We start from the raw sequence: 25,443 nt of genomic DNA, 5'->3' as shown, positions 1-25,443 counted from the left end.
TGAGCGCGTCGGCTGCTGCAGCTCATTAAAATGAAACTCTGACAGACCTCAGACCTCTGTCCACGCTGCTCAGACTGATGTCCAACTGTTTTAACACTGTATACAACGTAAAGCCACAGTTTGATCCACTACAAGAGGAAATAACAAGAGAAACATTGATGACAGATGATGACGATGATGATGATGATGATGATGATGATGATGATGATGATGATGATGATGATGATAACGATGATGACATTTCTGAATGTAGGAATGGAAGAAGTTAATAAAATCATAGGTTTCCAGAGATTTTAACTGTGGTTCGGACAGAAGAAAGCGGCTGATCCTCACACTGCAATAATCTGATCAAATCAACCTGTTACATTGTTTTTCATTTAAGGCGTTTCAAATTAAAAGTGTGATTTATCATGTTCATGGATTTCAATTACATTTACAAGCGTTGGGAAAACTCCATGTTCTGTGATTTCTAGACAGAACATGGTAAGCTCGCATGAAGTGGATAAAATGTGGCTGCGGTGCAGATGCAGCTATTGCAGAGATGGACAATTTTTTATCACAGCCACAAAAATGTGATAGTTTGAGCCTAGAGCCATATTATCATTATTCATACGCATTAATACAAGAAATAATAAAGTTTGAAAAATAACAAAAACAAGAGTCATTTTGTTTGTTTTGGTTGTAATTTTTGTGCATAGTTTTGTTGCCATTTTATATACTTTTCTCCAAGTGTATGTATTTTTGGAGTCATTCTGTGTATTTGTGTTATCCTTTTGTTTTTTTCTCTTTCATTTTATGTTTTTGGAGTTAGTTATTTTGTGTATTTATGTGCTCGTTTTGTGTTTTTGAAATAATTTCCATGTGTTCTGTTGTCATTTTGTGGGTTTTTGTACATCTTTTTCCTCATTTTACATATTTCTTTGGTGTGTTTTGTCCTTTGGAGTATTTTTGGGGGTCCTTTTATGTGTTTTGCAGATCATTTTGCAAGTTAATTTTGTCTTTTTGAAAATGTTACGGTTTCAATTATTCAGACAGGAAATTTACTTTGATCTCCTGACATATTTGGACTGTCAATCGACAGTCTTCCTCAGAGGTGTCTGGTGATCGTTTTGATGTTTCCTTGACTTCCACGTAATACTTCCCACAAGTTCTTTTTGTCTTCTTTTTGAATTATATGTTAAGATTTTATTTATTTGGACAACTGATCTTCAGGACATTTACTTTGATCTCCTGACATGCTTAGACTGTCAACTGCCAGTCTTCTTCAGAACCTTTAGGAATGATGAATAACTACATTTTCCAAGCTGTATCACAGCATAATGAAATTCTTAAATGCCCAATATTTTGTTCCTAAATTAGATAAACACTAGAGCACATTAATGTTAGAGTTTTGGCCTTTCATTTCAGAATCAGATATACTTTAATGATCTCAGGGGGAAATTGTTTTTTTTACAAGGCTCAAGAAATATTACAGAAAGACTAGGCAAAGAAAACATACATAATGAAATATAAAGAGTGAATTAAATAAGGATTAAAACAAGTGTACACATACCAGTAATATATAATACAGAATTCCAACATGTTTGTGGCCAAACCTTTGTTTAGGAAACAACGATTAAAGTGAAATAGTTGTAGGTCTGAAGAACAAAGTTTATTTTTCTTAAATATCTACAACAGAGAAGCGGTGATGGCTGTAAGGAGACGTTGAATTCTTACGCAGAGTATGCGTGTGTGTGTGTTAAAATTCATTTGAAAAAATACAATTCTTAATATAATGTACATAATACACAAATATGTTAAGTGCCATAAAACACAGTCACTGTACAAACTATATATTCATGAATTTGTTCTTTTGGAAGTACAAGTTTTTCTGTGCTTGAGTCATGTGACTTGGTTCTTCTTCTGTGGCACAATTCTTCTTCACAATGTACATGGTGAAGCGACACTGCACCCAGCAGTTCGTGTATGGTACTGCAGCAGAAATTAAGCAGAAAGCGGCCTGATTTTATCATGAATTTACAACATTAATCGAAATATGAGAATTTTTATTGACACGGTCAGCCTCACAGAGCTAAAAAAGCAAGAAAAAATCAGGGCGGAGCTGCTTTCTTCTTGTAAATAGGATGTTAAATGTTATTACTTCAAAGCAGTTTTACTGTGTTTGGGACTAAATGCTGGGATTCATCGGATTTTTGAATGTTTTAAGAAGATTTTGAGAACACTTTTGGTGGAATATATGCATTCAGTAAGGAGCGCTGGCGTGTTTATGTCACCATTTTTTTTTTAAGTTTGACAAAATAATTGACTGTGTTTGCTGTGATGGTTGTGTCTTAGAATAGGTTAAAATCGGAAGATAAACTGTATGTGATACTTGGGATATGCTGCTGTATTTGAGGAGCATTTAATCCCTTGAGAGCATGAATGAGTGAGAACATGCATTTTGACTTGTATACGAGACCCCTGCAAGAATCTCAAACTCCGCCTATGATTTAACCCAGGGGTGCCCAATCCTGGTCCTCGAGGGCCACTATCCAGCATGTTTTAGTTGTTTCCCTCTTCCAACACACCTTATTCAAATGATTAGGATCGTTATCAGTCTTCTGCAGAGCTTGATGATGAGTTGATGGTTTGAATAAGGTGTGTTGGAAGAGGGAAACATCTAAAACATGCTGGATAGTGGTCCTTGAGGACCAGGATTGGGCACCCCTGATTTAACCCTTTATCACCTACCATGTCGCTGGCAACATGTAAACAAAACTATATATATATATATATATATGTGTGTGTGTGTATATATATACACACACACAACTAGAACTATGTGCAAGTAGGCCTATAGTATTTAAGTTTGTTATTTTTTTTGTAGTCTATAAAACTCAAAATGTTTTCCATGGTCTGACCGATTGGTACAGCCAAAAACATGGCAATAATTCACCATTTCTTTTTTTCCGAGATCTGCTTTGTTTTCCTGCTGAGTACCTCCAATATGGCGACTTCCGGTTTGATGATGGGTAAAGATGTGCTCTTTAGGTTTTTTTTTTTCTTCTCATATTTAAATTTTCTGCTTTTGGGAAACACGCATCATGTTGCCATGTTGAGAGTGAATGAATCGTGAAGTAGAGAAGTAATGTCTGTAATTCATTGACTTTAACAATGTACCTGTAATCCAATTACCAACTATTTAAACTGTAACTGTAATCGATTACAGTTACTCATATTTTGTAATCTGATTACGTAACTCCATTACATGTAACCTGTTCCTCCCCAGCACTGATGATGGAGGTAAAACAGAGGGGTGAGCTGGGTAGAGAGGGAGGGTAGACAGTGAGGGAACAGCTTCCTGTCTGAGCTCAGTCTGTGGATGGGAGGAGCATCGTCACACCGACCGTAGGACGCAGAGCTGCGGCTGAGAGAACCGAACCATCGGCATCATCCGCAGAGACACACACACACACACACACACACACACAGAGAGAGAGAGAGACGTGTGAATACGATCAAGCTTTACACGCACACGCTGGGCCTGTGTGTGTGAAGCCGGGGCTGTAGCTCGGAGCTCTGTCCGTTCATCTTCTCCTGCAGCGCTGCTCTCCATCATCCGACCCAGATGCTCCCAGCAGGACCGGACCGTTCTACGCCGTCCAACCCGACCGGAACCTGAGCCGAAGGATGCAGGTTAAAAACCAGATCTGCAGCGAGCAGAGCAGCACCGACGACCCGGAGCAGGATGACAACCAGAAGAAGACCTCGTGTTTTTCCAACATCAAGATATTCCTGGTGTCGGAGTGCGCGCTTATGCTGGCACAGGGCACGGTGGGCGCTTATCTGGTGAGTGTGTGTGTGTGTGTGTGTGTGTTAAAGGTAACACGGGGTTAACGCAGCGTCCTTCAGACGGAGGACGCCTCGGGGCTCCATGTTCCACATCCTCCCACCGATGACTTCATGCGTCAGGCCCGCGCGCTGCGCTGCGCTGCGTCGCGGGGACGGAGGAAACCTCAGCGCGTGCCTGAGTCGATGTGCGGTGAGAGCAGGTTACAAAAACGTCGGTGTGGAGCTCCATCCAGCAGCTTGACTTCAGCCTCTGCCTCAATAATGCAAGAGGCCTTTGACACTGAGGAGTGTGGCCTACAGCAGTGGTTTCTCAAAACGGGGTACGAGAGAGGAAAAGTAACAATTAAAAGGTCACTCTTGGTTCCAAAGGCGTGAGATGACCGGAAACGATAAAAACAAAAAACAAAAAAACTATAGAAATAAATCTATTCCAGAGCCACTAAATCAGTGTTTTATAACCTGAAGGTCGGGACCCCATTTTGGGTCTTCTGAAATGTCAGCAAAAGTAGCGATCCGTACATACGTAGGATCGGTATATTATCAATATACCGACATTCTGTCCATACGTAGCTACCCTCATTGGCCAGTTTAGGTGACGTGATAGGTCATGTGATTAAGACGCTACATTCTTGTACTTCTGTTTGCTATTATATGTAACCCTAACCTTAAATTACGTTACGGCCTAACTAACCTGAACCCCTAAATTACGTTACGGCCTAACTAACCCTAACCTTAAATTACGTTACGGCCTAACTAACCTGAACCCCTAAATTACGTTACGGCCTAACTAACCCTAACCTTAAATTACGTTACGGCCTAACTAACCCTAACCCTGAATTACATTACGGCCTAACTAACCCTAACCTTAAATTACATTACGGCCTAACTAACCCTAACCTTAAATTACATTACGGCCTAACTAACCCTAACCTTAAATTACGTTACGGCCTAACTAACCCTAACCCTGAATTACATTACGGCCTAACTAACCCTAACCCCTAAATTACATTACGGCCTAATTAACCCTAACCTTAAATTATGTTAAGGCCTAACTAACCCTAACCTTAAATTACATTACGGCCTAACTAACCCTAACCTTAAATTACATTACGGCCTAACTAACCCTAACGGGGGTTGTCCATATGGCTACGTATGGATAGCCACTTCAAAATTTAAATTGATTTTTGATTTTTTTTTTAAATTATTATTATTATTTTTAATTAAAATAACACACAATCTTAATCCACTGTATTTCTTTACTTTGACTATGTGAATCTAGTTAAACAAAAATGCAGTAAAAAAACAAATCTGAGCTCAAACATGATCAAAAACTAATTCTAGAATAAAATGTCTTTGGGGTCGCCAAAAATTCTTCATCAAAATGTGGTGATGATCCAAAAGGTTGTGAACCACTGCATTAAATACTGTTTCATTCCACCTATTTACAAAATGAGATTCTTTAAAACGTGTTATCACTCGTTCATTCTATCACTAAGTTCTATAGTTGTTTTTAAGCAAAATGTTGTAATTGGACCAAAGGGGACTTGGTTCAGAAATAAGAGAAAAGTTTGAGAACCACTGGTCTTACAGGACTGTCTTTTCTCCCATTTCAGTGTTTCTCAAATGGGGAATGCAATAGCACTAATTGAGATAAGGGAAAATTAACAAATGAAAGCATTAAAAAATGGAGTTTTATAATGTTTATCTTTAGTTAAAAATTATAATCATACTAAATATTACCAGCAACTCACAAAACGAATAAGAGAAAAATATACTGAATAATTAAAAGAACAAACAACGACAATATACACAAAATCACACCAAAGGAAAAAAAAAAAACACACACCAAGACAGAAAAATACTTACTTTTACCAGCAACACACAACAAAACGACAACAAAGATGCACAAAATTAGAGAAAATCACACAAGATAATTACAAAATACACAAAAATAACAGAGAAACATACTAAACGACATAAGAAACAACCAAACACCAAAAACACACACAGAGAAGAATTTAAATAACAACAAAAACACACAAAATGATGAGAAATTATTTTGATTAGAACCTCAGGAGGGAGATAACGTAAATGAAAGAAACTTTACAAATAAGAATTCACAGAACTTTTTAGCAAAATGTTGTCAAACAAAGGGGGTACTTGGATTCAAAAGTAAGAGAAAGGGGGTAGTTTGGGAACCACTGGCGTACAGGACTGTCTGTTCTCCTTTAAATGACCCATCAGGATAATGATGAGATAGAAATAACCTGATGATAATCTTTATTCATTTAATTTATACATGCTCACAGATTTGCACCTCTGTACATAGAATATCTGCATTTCCCACCCAAATGTAGGATTTCCTTTTATACCTGCAAAGATCTCACCATTTCATTTAAAGGAGTATTTGGATTAAGGAAAAATAAATTAAAACACATATAATGAAGTTAAGTTACAGCTATCTCAAAAAGGATGCCGTTGTTTTCAGGTGTACTAATTCAGTTCTCCAATCCAACACACTTAATCTCCACGTTTAGTGAAAGATTAGTTTTTAGTGGATCAGGGAATAACAACTAAATAAATATAGTTGTTTTATTTTGAATGCAACTGATTCATGTGCCAAAGTTTTGACTTTCCAGTTTACATACTTTAGAGTGCTTCATTTATCTTACACACAACACATTTTATTATTAACCTTTTAATGAAATACACGTTTTCTTTAGTTTTAATTTTAATTTTTCCAAACCTGTGGATGGAAATTAGGGACGTCCCGATACAACTTTTTCATTTCAGAGATGATACTGATATTGCAGCCTTGCGTATCAGTGGATACCGATATTGATCCGATACGATATCAGCATGAATCATACATTCTTTTATTACTTTTTTATTGTATTTTTTTAAATAAAAAAACAATAATGACTTATTTTGTAGTGTGGAATGTTAGAAAAGTCTTGATCAAGTGATGTCACTCAAACAGAGAACAATAGTCAGCAACAGTAGGGATGAGAAAAACTGACCCATTTATTATTAACAGATTGGTTACATACATTTTAACCTTCAACATAATATCTACAGTAATCTACCATTGAATAAAATAAATACAAAATAAATTGAAAACAAAATTGGAATTTGATTTCAAGCCAATATCGGATCGGGACACCCCTAATGAAAATGTTCACCTCGTGTTCTTTTATTTGTTTGATTGGTCATTTTTGAGTGTAAAAGTAAATTTTGCTCCCTCTTGCATTAAGCCCTGCTAGATATTTATGGTTTATATTAGGGATGTAACGATTCACTCAACTCCCGATACGATTCGATTCACGATACTGGGTTCACGACACGATTCTCTCACGATTTATTTTACAAAATGGGACTGTGTGGGACTGACAAATTTTTTTTTTGGGAAAAAAACTTGAAAATACTGTATTATTTTCCTTTTATTTTTCATTGTCAAAAGAATTCCTTGATAAACTATTCAAAACAATGCAATTTAACTAAAAATAAATCTTGAATGAAATAAATAAAGGAATAATACAAATGAAAATGAAGCCTGTTAATTTAAATTCTGGTTCTATAATAAACAATGCAAAACTGCATAATAGTTCTTTTTCTTTTTAAAAGTGAAACTGAAAATGTATTTTGTGCCTTAACAATTGGACTTAAAAAAAAAAAAAAACCGTCATTGCACTGATTTACGTCATATTTGTTTGGACCAGCAGAGGGCGCTGGTAATACAGTGGTCGGTTGGCATGCAGATATCTTGCAGTGAAGAAGAGAAGCTATGCTAGCAGACAGAGCTAATAGAAAAACGTGACTTTTACAGATATTCAAGTAATATTACAGATATTCTTTCGGTGCTAAAGGAGTAAAGAATCATTTATTAACATATTTAAGAGTAGAAGGCAGCCAGAAAGAAAGTATTAGCAGACTCCGCCCGCCGCCTACACTTGTGGATAGCGCCCTCTGCTGGTTAAAAAAGTACTGTGATTCAATTTTCAGACAATCGATATCAACCGTGATACCTATGAATCAATTTTTAACTGCCTTACGATTAATCGTTACATCCCTAGTTTATATATAATATCAACTTAATATCAACTTCTGGTTTACTTAGGGTTCAAACAACTCAATTGTTTCATTGTAGGAATTTTGGAGCTTAAGAAAAGTTTGAATATTTTCCTCAGTTTGGGTGACATATCTTCACAAAGAGTGAGAGCTGAAAGTCTCTAGACAACAGGTAAATAAGTGTTGTTTTAAAACGCTCTGATAGTGAGAGAGGAATAAAGAGTAGAACTTTGGATTGGTCATTTGGAAAAAGTCCAGCACAAAAACGTTTAGTTTTCCAAAAAACTACATTTCTTTCATTTTGTGTAGTTGACACATAAATTGTAAAGCCGTTTCCTCACTAAACCAACAACCCAAACATAAAAGCTGATTAAATAGTTTCATTTCAATGCATCATTGGCCACATTTTCATGGGATCTTTCAGAAATGTTAAATGTTAAACTAAACCTTTAAACACCTAATTCCTAATGCAAATTTCATTCCGAATTAACCTTAAATTTGATGACTGGTTAATTCTGATTTTAATTCTGAATTGAATAATTCCTCTATCTTGTAAACGTTCAATTCCGCTGTCAATTAATTTCGGTCACTCTGCACATGCTCGTACAGTCGTGAATATGCGCTGGTGACGACATAATCCAGAGATGGCCGCCCGGACTCTAGCCGAGACTATTTATTTAATAAGAGCCTTAGAAGACATGGATAAAATGAAAAGAGTGGATGGATGGAGGCATAAACATGTGGACAATCATACGGACTTATTATACACGCACACACAAACATCAGCAAACAAAACAGGCTTCTTCAGGGGACATGAAATCCTGCACCAGGTCACAGAGCTACACTAATAATACGCGGATCATTTGAAAGTTTTTCTTCTCCTCAACATTCTGTAGATGAAGGTAGAGCAGCTGTTGCATTGACCGCTGGCTTTGATTGGCCAAAGTACGGTGTTCTGCCTCCTTCTCCTACTCAGCTGACGAAAGTGAAACCGTATGTTATTGTCACGCTGCTCTTCAAAACTACAATCAAAATAACAGTGAAAACAGTTCTAATTATGTGTTCTTCTATGTTGTAGCCAAAAAGTAAAAATTTGTGTGTTTTTTCCTTGATAGATGTGGTACGTCACATTCGCCCCCTGTCCAATCAGAACCCTTCCCAACTCCCAGGCATAAAGAGTAATTGAATAAAGCCGAATAAACCTATTTTCCATCTAAACCTCAAGTGGAAATGACTTTTTCCATGAAAACATGAAGCAGAATACTTGAATTCCGAATTATTCATTCTGAATTTAAAAACATCATGTAACCATGGTCATTTTCTAAGTTGTCCTTAGATGTAAAGTTGTTTACATTGATCATCCAATGTGTAGCTGTAAGATTTGTACTTAATATATAACTGATGAAATGGGGTTAGTGTGCCACAGTTAAATGCCAGCTTCCAGATTTAAAAATGGATTATGGGTTGTTTATTTTCTTTCATGAGGCTCTGTGGACGGATGCCAGAACACCTGTGGTTACCTTTAATTTTAGACAAGCTGACTTGAGGAGATCTTCTGTCAGAGGAACTCAGAAGACATGTTTTATAGATAGTACCAAGTGTTGCATAGTTTCTGTCAATCACTTGTGAAAGGGAAGATGTTTAATATAGGAAGACTCGCTCTATGTAATTGCATGAGCTGTAAAGTCATTCTATAAACTTTAATAGATGTTCATGTTTAAGACTTTTGTGCACAGACGTGAGTAACTGTTGTGGACTATGGACTAAAAGCCAGTTTTTGCACGCCACGGTAGGCTAAGCAAGGAGGGATGTAACACTGATGACGCGCACGCCAAACAATTGCACATTGTTCCAGATCGCGTTGGAGACATAGGCACTTACTTTAGTAGCATGCATTGGTTGCCTTACAGATACCTCATGACAGTGCAGATTGTAGATGGATCACAGGATGTGTCAACAGATAGTTGCTCTCCCAAGCTCACCCCACCAGCATGATGCAAGCCAAACAAAACGCCCCGCCAGGTGAGTGCACATACTAACATAACCTACTCCCACATTGTCACGCCCAATCACCGTGGTGCAGAAGCGTGCATAATACCCATTCACATGCATGAACCTCATTTAGAAATAGGTGAGAAACAACCAAACCCTGTATGGCTCCTACAGTTACTACTGCATATAGTTGAAAAGGTAACAATCATTGGACTCTTTCTGTAACCATAAACGTATTTAATTACTAAAGCTGTGCCATCGGGCAACCGTGGCTCAGGTGGTAGTGGGTCGTCTTCTGATCGAGAGGTTGGGGGTTCGATCCCAGTACCTGTCGAAGTGTCCTTGGGCAAGACACTGAACCCTAAGTTGCTCCCAGTGGTCGACTAGCGCCTTGCATGGCAGTCCTGTCCCACTGGTGTCTGAATGTGAGAGTGATTGGGTGAATGAGCTGATATGTAAAGCGCTTTGAGACTGTTTCAGTGTGGGGATAAAGCGCTATCGGTTCTGGCCTGTGCAAATACATATCTGTACTACAGAGAGGAGTTGATCGGAGGTTAGATAAACCTAAAACAATTCAGTGTTGCACAAGGCTGACTCAGTGGTACAGTGGTGACATGTTCTCCCTCACAGGAAATATGCCTGGGGTTTGAGTATGTTGGGACCGTGCTTACATTAGGTAAATGGACATATCTCATGGGGAGATACTCCTCCCCATGGTGGAACAAAACACAACTGTGTTTTTTTTTAAAAGTACGATATATAAGAAGTAAGAACATGATTGTTGTAGCAGGGGTGTTTTTGAGCTCATGTTAATGATATACCCTGTGGAAGATTTTAGCGATTCATCAAAAACACAATTGTCAAATACATTTACTTCAAAACAATTGTTTATGTCATATTTGGTACCAATGATGAGATTAATCTTGAACAAAACAATTTCATTCACTTCTGAATCTGTTTTTGCCATCATATGACAAAAAGTGACAAAAAAAAGTCAAAAATATTTTGACTTAGGGAGTAATTTTGCGCAAGATTGTCCATAACATTGTTAATATACACAGTAGGGTATTGTTTAAGGTTTTCAAAAATGAATATTTTCCATAATTTGGAATGAACTCGGATGATTTTAAGACCTTAAATATACTCTTCCGTTTATATTGATGATGATATTATGGATAATCTTGTACAAAATTAATTGCAGTCAATATTTTTTTTTTTTTTGTTAAAAGTGTTTTTATTGGTTTTTTTTTTTGTTTTTTTTGGCTTATAACCCCCCTCCCCCCTTCCACAGAACACTCCCACCCTGTTGCACCTTAAAAAAAAAAAAAAAAATAGAATAGAAATATGAATACAACATCATTCTGATAGAATAAGTGAGGGATCCACCTGTTTAATTTGATCTAAGATGGGTTGCCAGAGAGTGAAAAACTTACTGGCACAACCTCTTACAGAGTATCGTATCTTCTCCAGTGTTAGATGAGACAAAAGGTCAACAAACCACATTCTAAACGATGGAGGGCATTTGTCTTTCCATTTGAGCACTATAAGCCTTCAGGCAATAAGTGTAGTGTAAAATCACATCTTTTTGCTTTGAAAAAGTCAATTTATTTTATTTTTTTTATTGTTAATTTGTCACTTTTTGTCATCTGACGGCCGAAATACATTTTGAAGCGACTCAAAATGTTTTGTTAAAGATGTGTCTCGTTATTGTTGACATTTTGATATCAAATATGTCATAAAAAATGTTTTGAAACACATTTATTTGATAATTACATGTTTTCTATAAAACGCAAAAATCGTCACTAGTGTATATCACTAAAATGTGCTCAAAAACACCCCTGCCACCAATACCGGAGACCACAACAATCATTTTCTCACTTCTTATATATCATACTTAAATAAAATGCCGTGTGTTCTACCATGGGGAGGGGTTTCTGATTTTTTTCTGGTGCTGGCCACAGACCTACGTGGTACCGTATATGTTTTTTTGGCACTTTTCTGTATTTCTGTATTTGTTGCCTGTGACCAATGTGAGCTGATAGGTACCTGTCATTAATAAAGTAGGTCCTAGCTAAATCAGACACAGCTCACAGTCTTGGCATGTTTGCTCTTGAGTTGTCTTCTTTTGTGGGTGACCCAGTGCTAGATTTTTTACACAAATCGAGGGATTAGTCGACATAATGGATAACGTCGACTACAAAAATTAGTCGATGTGGATTTTGTATGGTTGATGCGTTGTTTCATCTTGTAAATTAATGACAAAATCCATCCCGCGGCCGCTTCTTTCTTTCTTTCTTTCGTTCTTTCTTTCTTTCTTTCTTTCTTTCTTTCTTTCTTTCTTTCTTTCTGCTGCAGTACCTGGCATTGCCTGATAGTGGCAGTGCTGCGCCACCAACTTTGTGCAAGTAAACAGCGAAGAAGAAGAACTGCGGAAAGAGGAAAAAACTGAAGAAGCTTAACGCCACCAAAAGTTTCTTACACTCGAGAACTTTTCACTGAAAACAAAGCAGTGAAACATTTTAAGTATAAACTCTGAAGTTCTATTAATTTCTAATCACATGTAAATGTGTTTGTTAGCTGACAGCTGTGATTCAAATAGGTATTTGAATTATTATTTTCTGCCTTCTGCTGATACACGTGTAAACCTCTTTAATGTATTGGATAATGTTAATTAGACACTTCTTAACTTGTAAGGAATTTTTCAAACAAGATATTATTTATTTTTATTTTTTATGGACTAAATCCCATTACAACCTGCAGGTTAGCTCCAGCTTTTTAAAGTTACTTATTCACTCTCTTTTGTTTACTATTATTACTTTGTTCAATACAACTTAAACTTTAAATTTGTGATATTTAAGTTATTTTATTCATGATTTTTTTAATGTGATTTCAATGATATTTTATATGTTAAATTTTTTAATTTAAATAACTACACTACAAATACATGTTAAAGCAGGAAAGCAGGTGGGCTAAAAGAGCAGTCTAAAAAACAGAAAAATAATTGTGACTAGTCGACCAATCGAAAAAATAATTAAAAGATTAGTGGACTACAAAATAATCGTTCTCTAAAACTGAGCCACTTTTCACTTTTTACCCTGAGATGATCCAACACAACAAGCCTCTTTATTCCTCACCCACAAAGCTCAGCTATGGGATCTGTTTTCGTTGTGTAATGAGAGCAGGTGTGTGAGGTCTCTTGCCTGAAGCCACACACATGGAGATTCAACCTTTATGTCAGGTTGAGGATGGTCGATGGCGTTTTTTTGTCTGTTTTATTTCACACATATACAGAGAATGTGTCTTTCACACTTAAGTGCAATAAACAATGCTACTGAAGAGAGATATGTGTGAAAGGGTCACCCTAAGGAAGGTGTTTGAAGCTTCTGCCTACACATTATAGATAATCACACAATTGATAATCATGGAGTCATGGGTACAATAGTCTGTACTATCATTGTACATAAACACATCAGTCAAGAGAAATGGAATAAAGAAAATACAGGCATTATTTATGTAAGATTCGAACGTACATTAATAGAAGCAGCATTTTTATTTTTTTCTTGAAGATGGAGTTTGAATGTGACAGCTGAGGGTTCACACCAGGCTTGGGATCAATTACATTTTTCAGTTACAATTACATTTTCAATTGCCATTACAGTGACCAGCATTTTTTCCAATTACAATTACATCACAGTATTTTTTTTACTCAGAAATGCAATTACAATTATGTTCTCAATTTCCAAAGTTCAATTTCAATGAATCACAATTACTGAGCCTGAAATAAATAACCTAATAAAAGTTAACCCTCCTCTTGTGTTAGCTTTCTGTTAGCATCTCTAATGATAACTGGTCCTAAATCAGCTGTAAAATACACTAAAAAATAAATATTCTTTCCTATCTATTGATCACCTTGTTAGGCTTACTAATTATTAATAATATAGGTTTTAATATTTCTGGTGTGGACATCTGAGCCTTTTTTTGTGTCACTGTACCCCTCAAATAATTTTTTTTTAATGGTAAAATGTGGGAAAGCTTGATATGAAACATATTTTAATAATAATTAACTACATATGAATAGAACTGTACATAAAACTGTAACATAGTTCCCCATGTTTGCGTTTAATTATAATTGGCAATTTTTTTATAGAATTTTCATGGCATTTACAATTACAAAGTCAATTATCTAAACTCAATTATAATTTAGTTATGATTACGATAGCAACATATTTTTAAAATGACTATTATAATTACACCATAATTGTAATTTATTATCAATTACACAATTACAACTATAACTGACCCCAACCCTGCTTCACACTCCCCATTTTCTAATTATTCCTGTTACAGAGTCATTAGCTCTGTTTCCATCACAGAGTTTTGCAAAATAAAAGCGATATAACTAGTATATAATTGTGCTTTGAACGTGTTTCCATTGAACGTTGTTTTCGAGCCTCGTAACCGTGAAATCTCATCCCGCGAGACTTTGCCACAGAAAGACGGACGCTCCAAACCTCCTTTGTTGTTTCACTTCTAATGTGGCAGTCATAATTTTTAAGTATACTGCCAAGAAATGTCGTGGTCTCTTCTGTTTACACTTTCCGCATCATGTTTACTCGGAGATAAGTGGTCATGTGACCATGTACGTCACGTTCTGTGAGGTGTATTTCCGGAAAAAGTGTTTTCATTTCGCTTTTACTTCACATTTCAATATCGAAACGTCTAAAATACCTCCTCATGAAAACGTAAAAACATTTTAGCAATATTTGAGTGTTTTTTCAAAATTCAGGTGTTTCCATCACATTATTACGATTTTGCACATTTCCAAGGGTAATGTAAACACAGCCATTGGCCACGTGTCTACTGTCTCTACTGTGTGATGCCTGAACCTATTTGTACTGTACAAATAAAACCACTGAAATGGTAATTACGTGAGGTACACTGTGGACTTGACAAATATGTGGTTATTTTGGCTTCTAGTTGTATCACAACTTCTGAGACTCTCTTACTCTTTCCAGGTAAGCGTCCTGACCACTCTAGAGAGACGCTTTAACCTTCAGAGTGCCGATGTTGGTGTCATCGCCAGCAGCTTTGAAATCGGCAACTTGGCCCTCATCCTGTTCGTCAGCTACTTTGGCGCCAAGGCCCACCGGCCCCGCCTCATCGGATGTGGTGGGATTGTCATGGCATTGGGGGCACTGCTGTCGGCTTTGCCGGAGTTTTTGACTCATCAGTACGAGTACGAAGCTGGAGACTCGTGGCACGCAGAGGACGGCAGAGACGTGTGTTCCAACAACTCAAGGTCCGAAAACCGAGACTCTGGGATTAACTGTGGCAATCGAGCAAACACCAACATGATGTACCTTCTACTGATCGGAGCCCAGGTTCTGCTGGGCATCGGGGCCACGCCCGTCCAGCCTCTGGGAGTGGCTTACATAGATGACCATGTCCACAGGAAGGACTCCTCATTGTATATAGGTAAGTGTTTTCTTTTAGAAAAACCTATAATGACAAAGTTTTTAAAAACCCTTAAAGTTGCTGATCAGCTTTTTCACTTTTTTCCATTTACCACCAGCTCCATTAAGGCTTCACTAAAAGCAGTGTTGTCATGATATAATACTAATGGCTCTTAGATTTATATAGCACTGTTTTTGAGGAGACTCAAAGCACGTACAGAAACCATTATTCATTCACACCTGTCACATCAGTCATACTGGGAGTGGTAAGCTACATTGTAGCCACAGCTGTCCTAGGGCAGACTGACAGAAGCGTGGCTGCAATTTTGTGCCTGCGGCCCCTCTGACCACCACCAACATTTATGCACAATTCATACCAAAGTCTAGAACAATGTTTCTCAAATGGGGGTACGCGATTGCACGACCCTGAGAAAGAGAGAGAAAGTGGAAAATTAATAGCGTCATGACCGGAAATGATAAAAACTATAGAAATTAATCTATTCAGGAGCCACTAAATTAGTGTTTTTCAACCTTGGGGTCGGGATCTCATGTGGGGTTGCCTGAAATTTCTGAAAAATTAAAATAGATTTTTTTTTTTAAATAAAAAAAATAAATTAAAACAACACAACTGTATTTCTATATTTTCACTTTGTGAATCTAGTTAAACTAAAATGCAGTAAAAATATAAAATATCTGAACTCAAACATGATGGAAAACTAATTCCAGAAAAAAAAACTTTGGTGTCACCAGAAATTCTTGATATGAAAATGGGGTCATGATCCAAAAAAGGTTGGGAACCACTGCACTAAATACTGTTTCTTTCCACTTATTTACAAAATAAGATTCTTGAAAATGTGTGTTGTTACTCGTTCATTCCATCATTATGCTCTATAGTTGTTTTTAAATAGTTTTGTAAGCAAAATGTTGAAGTCAGACAAAGGGGGGACTTGGATTTAGAAATAAGAGAAAGGCAAAAACATGTGAGAACCATTGCTCTAGAAGACCACTAATGCTGCAAGAACAAACATTACTTTATGAATGTGTTGACCTCAATATTTTATCATCCTTATTACAGCATTCAGTTGAGGAAGGAAACATAAAAACTCACAATAGAGTGAAATAAATTCTGATGCTGTAACTTAACCAAGGATGAAATAGCATAAAACTTCAATCAGTTTCTTGAGCTAACTATTTTGTATAAAGCTCAACGAACTCACCACCTTCTCACTGGGTGTGGGATGCTCGGATTGATGACCGTCTGTCTAAAATTGTGTAGTTAACAAAACAGGTCCCAGCGCTGCCAAGTTTCAGAAAATGACAAGAGTGAGACTTTAGTGACCTGATGCGTTCTGGCGAGAAAAAAAAAGTCCTTTTTTAACATGGCTTTGACATGTTTTAACGTTGATTTCTACCTTCAGACTGATGTCATCACCTCCATTCCAGCAGCTCTCCCTGCACTGTGGCCTCCTAATGCTCGTTTTAATTAACCTAGAAACTAGAAATGAAAACTAACAAGAATTTTGACAAAATACATTTATTTGTCAATATTTCGTTTCAACCAACTCTCCATCATTTAGCTGGGGAAATGTCTCATGTTGTAGGTGTTTGTCTCAAATTTTGATGCCTTGATGACAGAGGCAGGGGGCTCCCACTTAAAACACTGTGGCCCACGGCAGTGCTACCTTTACCTCAGCTCTACTTGTCTGCAACAGAAAGGAGGTTATTAAAAACATAATCATGTAAAAAACATTAAAACATCAAGTGATTTTTGACTGAATGAATATCTTGGCAGCAGATTCAAGGTCCATAGAAAAACACTATTACATACAAAAATAATCAAAAAAGAACAGTTCAAATGAATATTATATTAAACAAGGCATTTGTTTCATTTACTATGTATTTATGCTGATATAACCTACAAGTGCAATTCAGCTACTAGCAGTGTTCATAACACTGCTAGTAGCTGAATAAGAGTTTTAAATAATTTAAGTTAATGTCTAGCACAGACATACACACGTAGGAGTGGGTGATATGGGGGAAAAAATCACATCACGATTTTTTCTTTGTAAAATCATGATCACATCACAATTTTCTTCATTCAAATAATTTAGACTATTTTAAAGTTATTTACCAATAAAACAAACCAATTCACTTACTTAAAATCATCGCCCTAAATGGAAAAAGGAATAAAAGATAATTTAAGGTCATTTTCAATTTTTTTTTTTTTTTAAATTGTATGTAAGCAATTTATCAAACTGGTTTCAAGTACAATTAACATCAAACAAAAAGGTCTGACATGTTCTTATAGTCACACACAGTCTTTTTACTTTGTTTCACTAAAGTAGTGTAGCATTAGCATTAGCAACACTTGCTACATAACAAGGCAGCATATCAGTCTAGTGTTTTCTATTTGTTATTGAGGTAGCACACTTATATTAATAAAATCCTACTTTAAACAGTGTTTGAACGCCTCATTTCACACAGTTTAGACAATCATGTCTTTACAAGATACAACGTTACTGCTTTCGTTACATTAGGCCTGGGTGATATGGACCAATAACAACATTTTGTGTCACTTTTGACTTTTTCCTTCATTTAGGGCTGAAATGTGATTAAATTATGTAGTGTTGCTTTTTTCAGGGCAGCTTTGAGTTTCGTACTTCTGCTCTGTTTAAGCGCTTAATAATTCTTTGGTGTCTGTAATGCTGACTAGCAAATGGTGTGATTTGGGAGAGAAAAAAACCTTTGGATGTTCTGTGTTTGGACCACGGACATATGACACAGACATGGCACCGCGACGGTTAAAATGTGAACTTCGTCATGTTTTAATCCTTAACGATCTAATATCGTCAGATCGCATACCCTTATTCAAATGTGAGTGAGACAGACACACACACGCAAATTGTTAGTTATTTACACGAGTAAACTAACACTATAACACACACAGCAATATAAACAGTGAACAAAACTGTTTAGTTACATACCATCTCAGACTGCGTCTGTCCCCCAGAAACTTTCTTTCTGAAAGAAACAGTGTGTGAGGTGTCGTTAGAGACGGCTCGTCAAGGCTTCTGATTGGTTTATTATTGCGTGATGCCTGCCGTGGTTGGTTAGATTTAGGCGCATTGGTTATCTTGGTCAATCAATCAGAGTTACTTGAGCTACGGCAAGCTGCGAGGACCAAAGTTCATTATCATGAAAAAAACTGAGTATTGAATGGGGAAATATAAGCGTGAGAAATGTCAAGTGTGGCATGTGGTGTGAGAATAAGTCAAATTGCGTGACTGTCACGCTCAAAGGGTGAGGCTTGGCAGCTCTGGGTCCTGCCCTGACAGGAGGTTGAATACAACACAAAGACATCAGCAGCCATTTCTTAAAGTTGCTGTTGCTCCATTGATCAACTTTTTAGCACAATCCAGAGATTGTCAAATAAATGTAATTCTAGTTAAATTGGATGCTAACTGAATATAGAAACCTAATTCTCTTAAAAAAAACATTTAAACCCTGTTTACTTTGCAGCAGGGTATGATTCTCCATAAAGAGGCCATTGAAACCAGGACTCTATAAAACTATATACATGGTCACGACTAAGGTGTCAAAGTAAAATCCACAAAGATAGCAGGATGCAAGATTTCCCAACAAAAAAGTTCACAAAGTAAATCAATTAATTATTTACTAATTTGCTTTCCTTTTGTAGTACAACTTGGTAGCTTTGGTTCCCCAAGTATTCAGTCCACACGGACACGGCTATGCATGTGATACAAAACATGGTCAATTTTGCGGGCTTTTGATTACTGGACAATCTCCTAAAGCTAGCATGATTTGTGTTAGCAAGACCTCCTCTAATCCCCACCCCACCTAGGGTTGGGCACCAAGAACCGGTTCCTAACGTCTGGTTCCGTAACCGTTACGAAGATGTTTGATGTATTCATTGTGTATTGGTGGTGGCTGGTGACGTGCTGACGTGCTGGTGACGTATCGATCATTTCCTGTTTACACTCTACCGCTGTTTGCAGCGCTCTACTACTGTGTTCTGCTAACTCTAATCAAACTTGTTGTCATTGATATTTTAGCCTTGAAAACACTTGTTTTAATTTTTTACCGTACAGTTAAACGTACGAAGGTTAAGTAAAAAGCAATCTCGCCTCTTATAGGCAGTACAATCTCCTTTAAACTTCCTTTTGTCCTTAGCTTAGCTTAGCTTAGCTTAAATTTAGCACCTATGGCTTCTCTCTCCTCCCCTCCGCTCTCCTGCCCGGTGTGTCAGATGTTTAGTTACTCCTCGTCCTCCTTTAGGGACAATGGTAGTTGCATAAAGTGTAGCGTACTGTTAGATATGGAGGCGAGGATCAACAATCTGGAGAAGCGGTTCCGCACCCCTGATACCAAAACCGAAGCTAGCAAGCAGGACCTAGCCGGTGCGGACCGTGCTAGCTCTAGCTTAGCCTCCCCCCCGGCCAGCAATGAGTGGGTTACTGTCCGTGGTAAGCATAGTCGAAGGTCAAAAAGCCGCTCGGGACACCACCATGTTCACGTCTCAAACAGGTTCTCCCCCCTCCGTGAGGACAACACACTCACCGGGGAACAAACTCTGATAATTGGCGACTCCATAGTGAGAAACGTGAAGCTAGCGAAGTCAGCGGGCATCGTGAGGTGCATCCCAGGGGCCAGAGCGGGCGACATAGAATCAAATCTAAAGTTGCTGGCAAAGAGTAATCGTAAGTTTGATAGGATAGTCCTCCATGTCGGCACTAATGACTCCCGACGTCGCCAGTCGGAAGCAACCAAAGTGAACATTGAATCAGTTTGTGCTTATGCTAAAACAATGTCGGACTCCGTAATTTTCTCTGGTCCCTTACCAAATCTGACCAGTGATGACATGTATAGCCGCATGTCATCATTTAACCGCTGGCTATCGAGGTGGTGTCCAGAAAACGAGGTGGGCTTCATTGATAATTGGAGATCCTTCTGGGGAAAACCGAACCTGATAGGAAGAGATGGAATCCATCCTACTTTGGAGGGAGCATCTCTACTATCAGAAAACATGGCACAGTCACTGTTATGACATCTCATGAATGAGACCATGTTACAGAGGCGGAGTCCTCCACGCCCCTCTGCGCTTGCCTTAGGACAGTTTCCCTCCCATTGCTATCAGGATAGCTGTGTTCATCGCCATGACAACTGTTGTGATGGTGATGAATATTATTTTATGGAGACGGTGTCAGTCCCCCGACCCATATTTCACAATGATTTTAACATAAAATCAAATAAAAGAGCTATCAATTATAAAAATCTGAAAAAAATTAAAATCTCAAATCTAGAAACACCAAAACATAAAACCATTAGATGTTCTCTATTAAATATTAGATCACTGAGATCCAAATCTCTACTAGTAAATGACCTTATCTCAGAAAATAACTTTGATTTATTCTGTTTAACTGAAACATGGCTGTATCAAGATGAATATGTTAGTTTAAATGAAGCCACTCCTCCCAGTCATTTAAATACTCATATGCCACGAGACATAGGCCGTGGAGGTGGTGTAGCAGCTATTTATCATTCCTCTCTCCTAATCTATCCTAAACCAAAGGCCAGTTACACTTCCTTTGAAAGCCTGGTTCTAAATTTATCTCATATCGAATCAAAAACCTGCCAGCCAGTCTTATTTGTGATAATTTACCGTCCTCCAGGCCCTTATTCTGAATTTCTATCAGAATTCTCTGAGTTTATATCAAACTTAGTCCTCAGTTCTGATAAAATACTGATAGTAGGAGATTTTAATATCCATGTGGACAAAGATAGTGATAGCCTGAGCTCAGCCTTTATGTCCCTAATAGACTCAGTTGGCTTTTTTCAAACTATTAATGAAGCTACTCATCGTTTAAATCATACTCTTGATCTTGTTCTAACATATGGCCTTGATATTAATGAACTAAAAGTCTACCCTGAAAATCCTCTGCTATCAGATCACTTTTTAATATCTTTTAACATTATCCTAGAGGATCTCGCACTGTGCAATAAAATAGTTACAAGTAGAAATCTATCCAACAGTGCTGTGGCTAAATTTAAAGAGGCCATTCCTGCTGCCTTAAACTCAGTGCACCATCCAATAAATAACTATGATATTAATTATAACCCCTCTCAACTGGATCTGCTTGTCGATAGCTCTGCTAGTCTACTAAAATCCACCTTGGACTCAATTGCCCCATTGAGGGAAAAAACTATTAAACGTCAGAGGAAAGCTCCGTGGTTTAGCTCTGAAACTCACACACTCAAACAAACAACCCGTAAATTAGAGAGAATGTGGCGCTCCAATAAAACAGAGGAGTCACGAATACTTTGGCAAGAAAGCCATAGTAAATACATGACAGCCTTACGACATAGTCGATCTACATACTATTCCTCACTAATTGAAGAAAATAAAAATAATCCGAGGTACCTTTTCAGCACTGTAGCCAGGCTAACACAAAGTCAGAGCTCTATTGAGCCCATGATTCCTCTAGCCCTCAGCTGTGAGGACTTTATGACATTTTTTAACGATAAAATTCACAAGATTAGAGATAAAATTAGCCACTCCCTGCCTTCACCTGGGCCTGCTGTACCATTAAATGTAAATAGGCCTAACCTAAACTGTTTCACACATATAGGACTTCAGGAACTTAACTCTATTATTTCATCCTCCAAACCATCGACCTGCCTTTCAGATCCGATCCCAACTAAGCTGTTTAAAGAAGTTGTTCCCCTGGTCTGCCCATCTTTGTTGGAGACAATAAATATATCCCTATCAATAGGCTACGTGCCACAGTCCTTTAAAGTAGCTGTAATCAAACCCCTTCTCAAAAAACCTACTCTTGATTCCAGCACTTTAGCAAACTACAGGCCTATATCTAATCTTCCTTTTATTTCAAAGATTCTTGAGAAAGTTGTGGCAGCTCAGCTCTGTGAATTTCTTCAAAACAACAGCCTGTTTGAGGACTTCCAGTCAGGTTTTAGAGCTCAACACAGCACAGAGACTGCTTTAGTTAAAGTAACTAATGATCTACTCTGGGCTTCAGATGAAGGACGACTCTCAGTGCTGGTTTTATTAGATCTTAGTGCAGCTTTTGACACTATAGATCACTATATTCTACTAGAGAGATTAGAGAAATTACTTGGAATCACAGGGACTGCCCTAAACTGGTTTAAGTCCTACCTATCTGATAGGTACCAGTTTGTACACGTGAATAATAAGTCTTCTGTGTACACTAAAGTAAGCTACGGGGTTCCTCAGGGCTCTGTGCTAGGTCCAATCCTCTTCTGTATCTATATGATCCCCCTTGGTAATGTTATGAGAAAATACTCTGTTAACTTTCACTGCTATGCTGATGATACCCAACTGTATGTATCAATGAAGTCAGGTGAGACAAATCAGCTATCTAAACTTGAGGCCTGTCTAAAGGACATTAGGGCCTGGATGGACCAAAATTTTCTTCTTCTCAACTCAGACAAGACTGAGGTCATTGTACTGGGCCCGCGACACCTTAGAGAAACCTATGCTAGCCTAACTGCCCTAGATGGCATTACTCTGGCACAAAGCACAACTGTTAGAAACCTTGGGGTTCTATTTGATCAGGACTTATCCTTCAACTCTCACATAAAACAAACTTCAAGAACTGCCTTCTTTCATCTCCGTAACATTGCTAAAATCAGATCTATCCTGTCTCAGGGCGACGCCGAAAAACTAGTCCATGCTTTTGTTACCTCTAGACTGGATTATTGTAATTCTCTTTTAGCAGGCTGCCCGAGCAAGTCGCTTAAGACACTTCAGCTGGTTCAAAATGCTGCAGCACGTGTACTGACTAAAACTAGGAGAAGAGATCACATTACTCCTGTATTAGCCTCTCTGCATTGGCTTCCCATAAAATATAGAATAGAATTCAAGATTCTTCTTCTCACTTATAAAGCCCTAAATGGACAGGCACCAGTCTATCTCAAGGAGCTTGTAGTGCCATACAATCCCCCCAGAACACTACGCTCTCAAAATGCTGGACTACTCGTTGTTCCATTCATCTCTAAAAGTAGTATAGGAGGAAGAGCTTTCAGTTATCAGGCCCCACTTCTCTGGAACCATCTACCAACCACGGTTCGGGGGGCAGACACCCTCTCTACCTTTAAGGTTAGGCTCAAAACATTCCTCTTTGATAAAGCTTTTAGTTAGGAACCAGCTCATAGCTCATAATTAAGATGCAATAGGCATAGACTGCCGGGGGGGGGGGTCTGGCATGCTCGGTTGGAGAGAGGTTGGAGAGGGCGTTAAGAGAGAGGTCATTTAGGCTAGAGAGGGACCGGAGAGGGTCCCATTCCTCTCTCAAACACTCCCTCTATGTCTGCTTCTTCCCTTGTGTGTTTGCTCCTGTACTCCTTCTGGCTTTTGTCTTGCAGGTCCGTGGGATCCTCAGTGTGGCGTTACAGAGACTCAGCGGCTCTGTCTCCACCCTTTCCTCTGCACACACCCAACACAGCATAACGTGGATGGCTGTTCATCATAGGAATGGGATCCACACAAGGTTCCTGCTGCTTAACAGAAGGTTTTCCTTGCCGCCATGATGAATTCATGTTGGGTGTGGGATACATATGTATGTGTATATACGTATATATGCATATGTGTGTATCCATAAAATGAAGAGTCCGTCCTTAAGACTGCTCTACTGTAAAGTGCCTTGAGATACCATTGGTTATGATTTGGCGCTATACAAATAAAGATTGATTGATTGATTGATTGATGTTCGATTCATTTTTTTGATTCCTAAATGCCCGCACGAGTTTGTTTTCGTGGCTTGCTTTGTTTGTTTACGCGGGGTTTGTATAATGTAGCGACTGCAATCCATGTGTGTGTGTGTGAGTGTGAGTGTGTGGGTCTGGCTTGGAGCCGCTGACCATAGGCTGACAGGGGAGAGAGAGAGAGCGCTGATCACTTCTTCTCCAGCCGTATCATAGACAGCGCTGCTTCTACGGTTTAAATGATCCACGTAGGGAGTTACTGAAGGATGAGTTCACCCAGAATGTAAGCTTATTCCAGAAGTTACCAGCTTTAATTTAGCACCACTAAATGAGGAAGTGTAGAACAGTCCTCTGCTGCTGCTGTCTCTCTGTAGCGGGGGAGGGGCTGCTGCCTCGGCTCTACAAACATTGACGGCCAGTTGTTCTTTTTTTAATTTTTATTTCTTTTTTTGACACGTGTACTCCATACAACTATTACAATATATACAATTCACACAATTACCTGTTTATATAAAACATATATGTTGACTGGAAAAGGCAAGAACCGGTGCTGAGGTTTTGGGCGGACCAATCACAGCCCTTATGTTCCGCGTCGCCTCGACTCCTAGTCAGTATTTTTGGAAGGCGCACGTCAGGTCTACGTCGACCCTGGAGAGACTCATCCTGGAGCAGGGTTAGCTGCAGTTTTCCTACCAGCCCAGTGTTGGAGTTGAGGACAACATCACCTTCCTGCTCAACCGTGTCGACTTACACCGAGACAAGCCGGTGCGTACTGTGAGAGTCATGTTTTTTCAGTTTTCCAGTGCTTTTAAAACCACCCGTCCGGCTCTACTGAGAAGCTGACAGAGATGCAGGATTGTGGACTACTTGACTGACAGACCACAGTATTTTTTACAGCTGCAATACTGTGTGTCTAACAAAGTTGTCAGCCGTACCGGGGCCCCACAAGGGACCATTCAATGAGTCTAATTCTGGTGGCTAGTGCGATCCTCTATGCTGTTGTTAGCTGGAGGAGCAGACTGAAGGTCGCAGTATAATATATATGTATTTGTATTTGTTTTATTATTATTATTATTATTATTATTATTATTATTATTATTATTATTATTATTATTATTATTATTATTGTTATTCTACTGTAATGTGTGCACTTGTATTTAATCCTTATTCATTTAACAGTCTTTTACTTATTTATGTAGAGCTGCACAATTATGGCCAAATTGATAATCACGATTATTTTGATCAATTTTATATGCTCACTAATGGTTGAGGAAGTGCCTGATTTGTTACGCATACGTTTTAAATGTAAATATTGCCTCGATCAGGTTAATTTAATCGT

The 25,443-nt window shown here is 38.1% G+C and overlaps 1 protein-coding gene and 1 long non-coding RNA gene across 3 annotated transcripts in view; one reads left to right on the top strand and one right to left on the bottom strand.

Annotated features, from left to right (window-relative positions):
* The first annotated feature begins 3,669 nt into the window (after positions 1–3,669).
* Positions 3,670–25,443, top strand: part of LOC114461273 (solute carrier organic anion transporter family member 3A1-like) — a 54,618-nt gene continuing 32,844 nt past the window's right edge. The window contains exons 1-2 of the mRNA XM_028443245.1: positions 3,670–3,828; positions 14,907–15,366. Coding sequence (XP_028299046.1) covers positions 3,670–3,828; positions 14,907–15,366 — 619 coding nt within the window. The remainder of the gene's footprint in view (positions 3,829–14,906; positions 15,367–25,443) is intronic.
* LOC114461274 (uncharacterized) overlaps positions 16,994–25,443 on the bottom strand; it is a 17,176-nt gene continuing 8,726 nt past the window's right edge. For both annotated transcript variants that reach the window (XR_003673823.1, XR_003673822.1), the window contains 2 exons: positions 18,329–18,365; positions 16,994–17,047 (listed from right to left, as the gene is read on the bottom strand). This is a non-coding gene — a long non-coding RNA (uncharacterized LOC114461274). The remainder of the gene's footprint in view (positions 17,048–18,328; positions 18,366–25,443) is intronic.

Source organism: Gouania willdenowi, chromosome 3, assembly GCF_900634775.1.
Source record: "Gouania willdenowi chromosome 3, fGouWil2.1, whole genome shotgun sequence".
Lineage (NCBI taxonomy): Eukaryota > Metazoa > Chordata > Actinopteri > Blenniiformes > Gobiesocidae > Gouania > Gouania willdenowi.
Note: the sequence above shows the minus strand (reverse complement) of the source record. Positions and strands in the feature narration are given on the sequence as shown.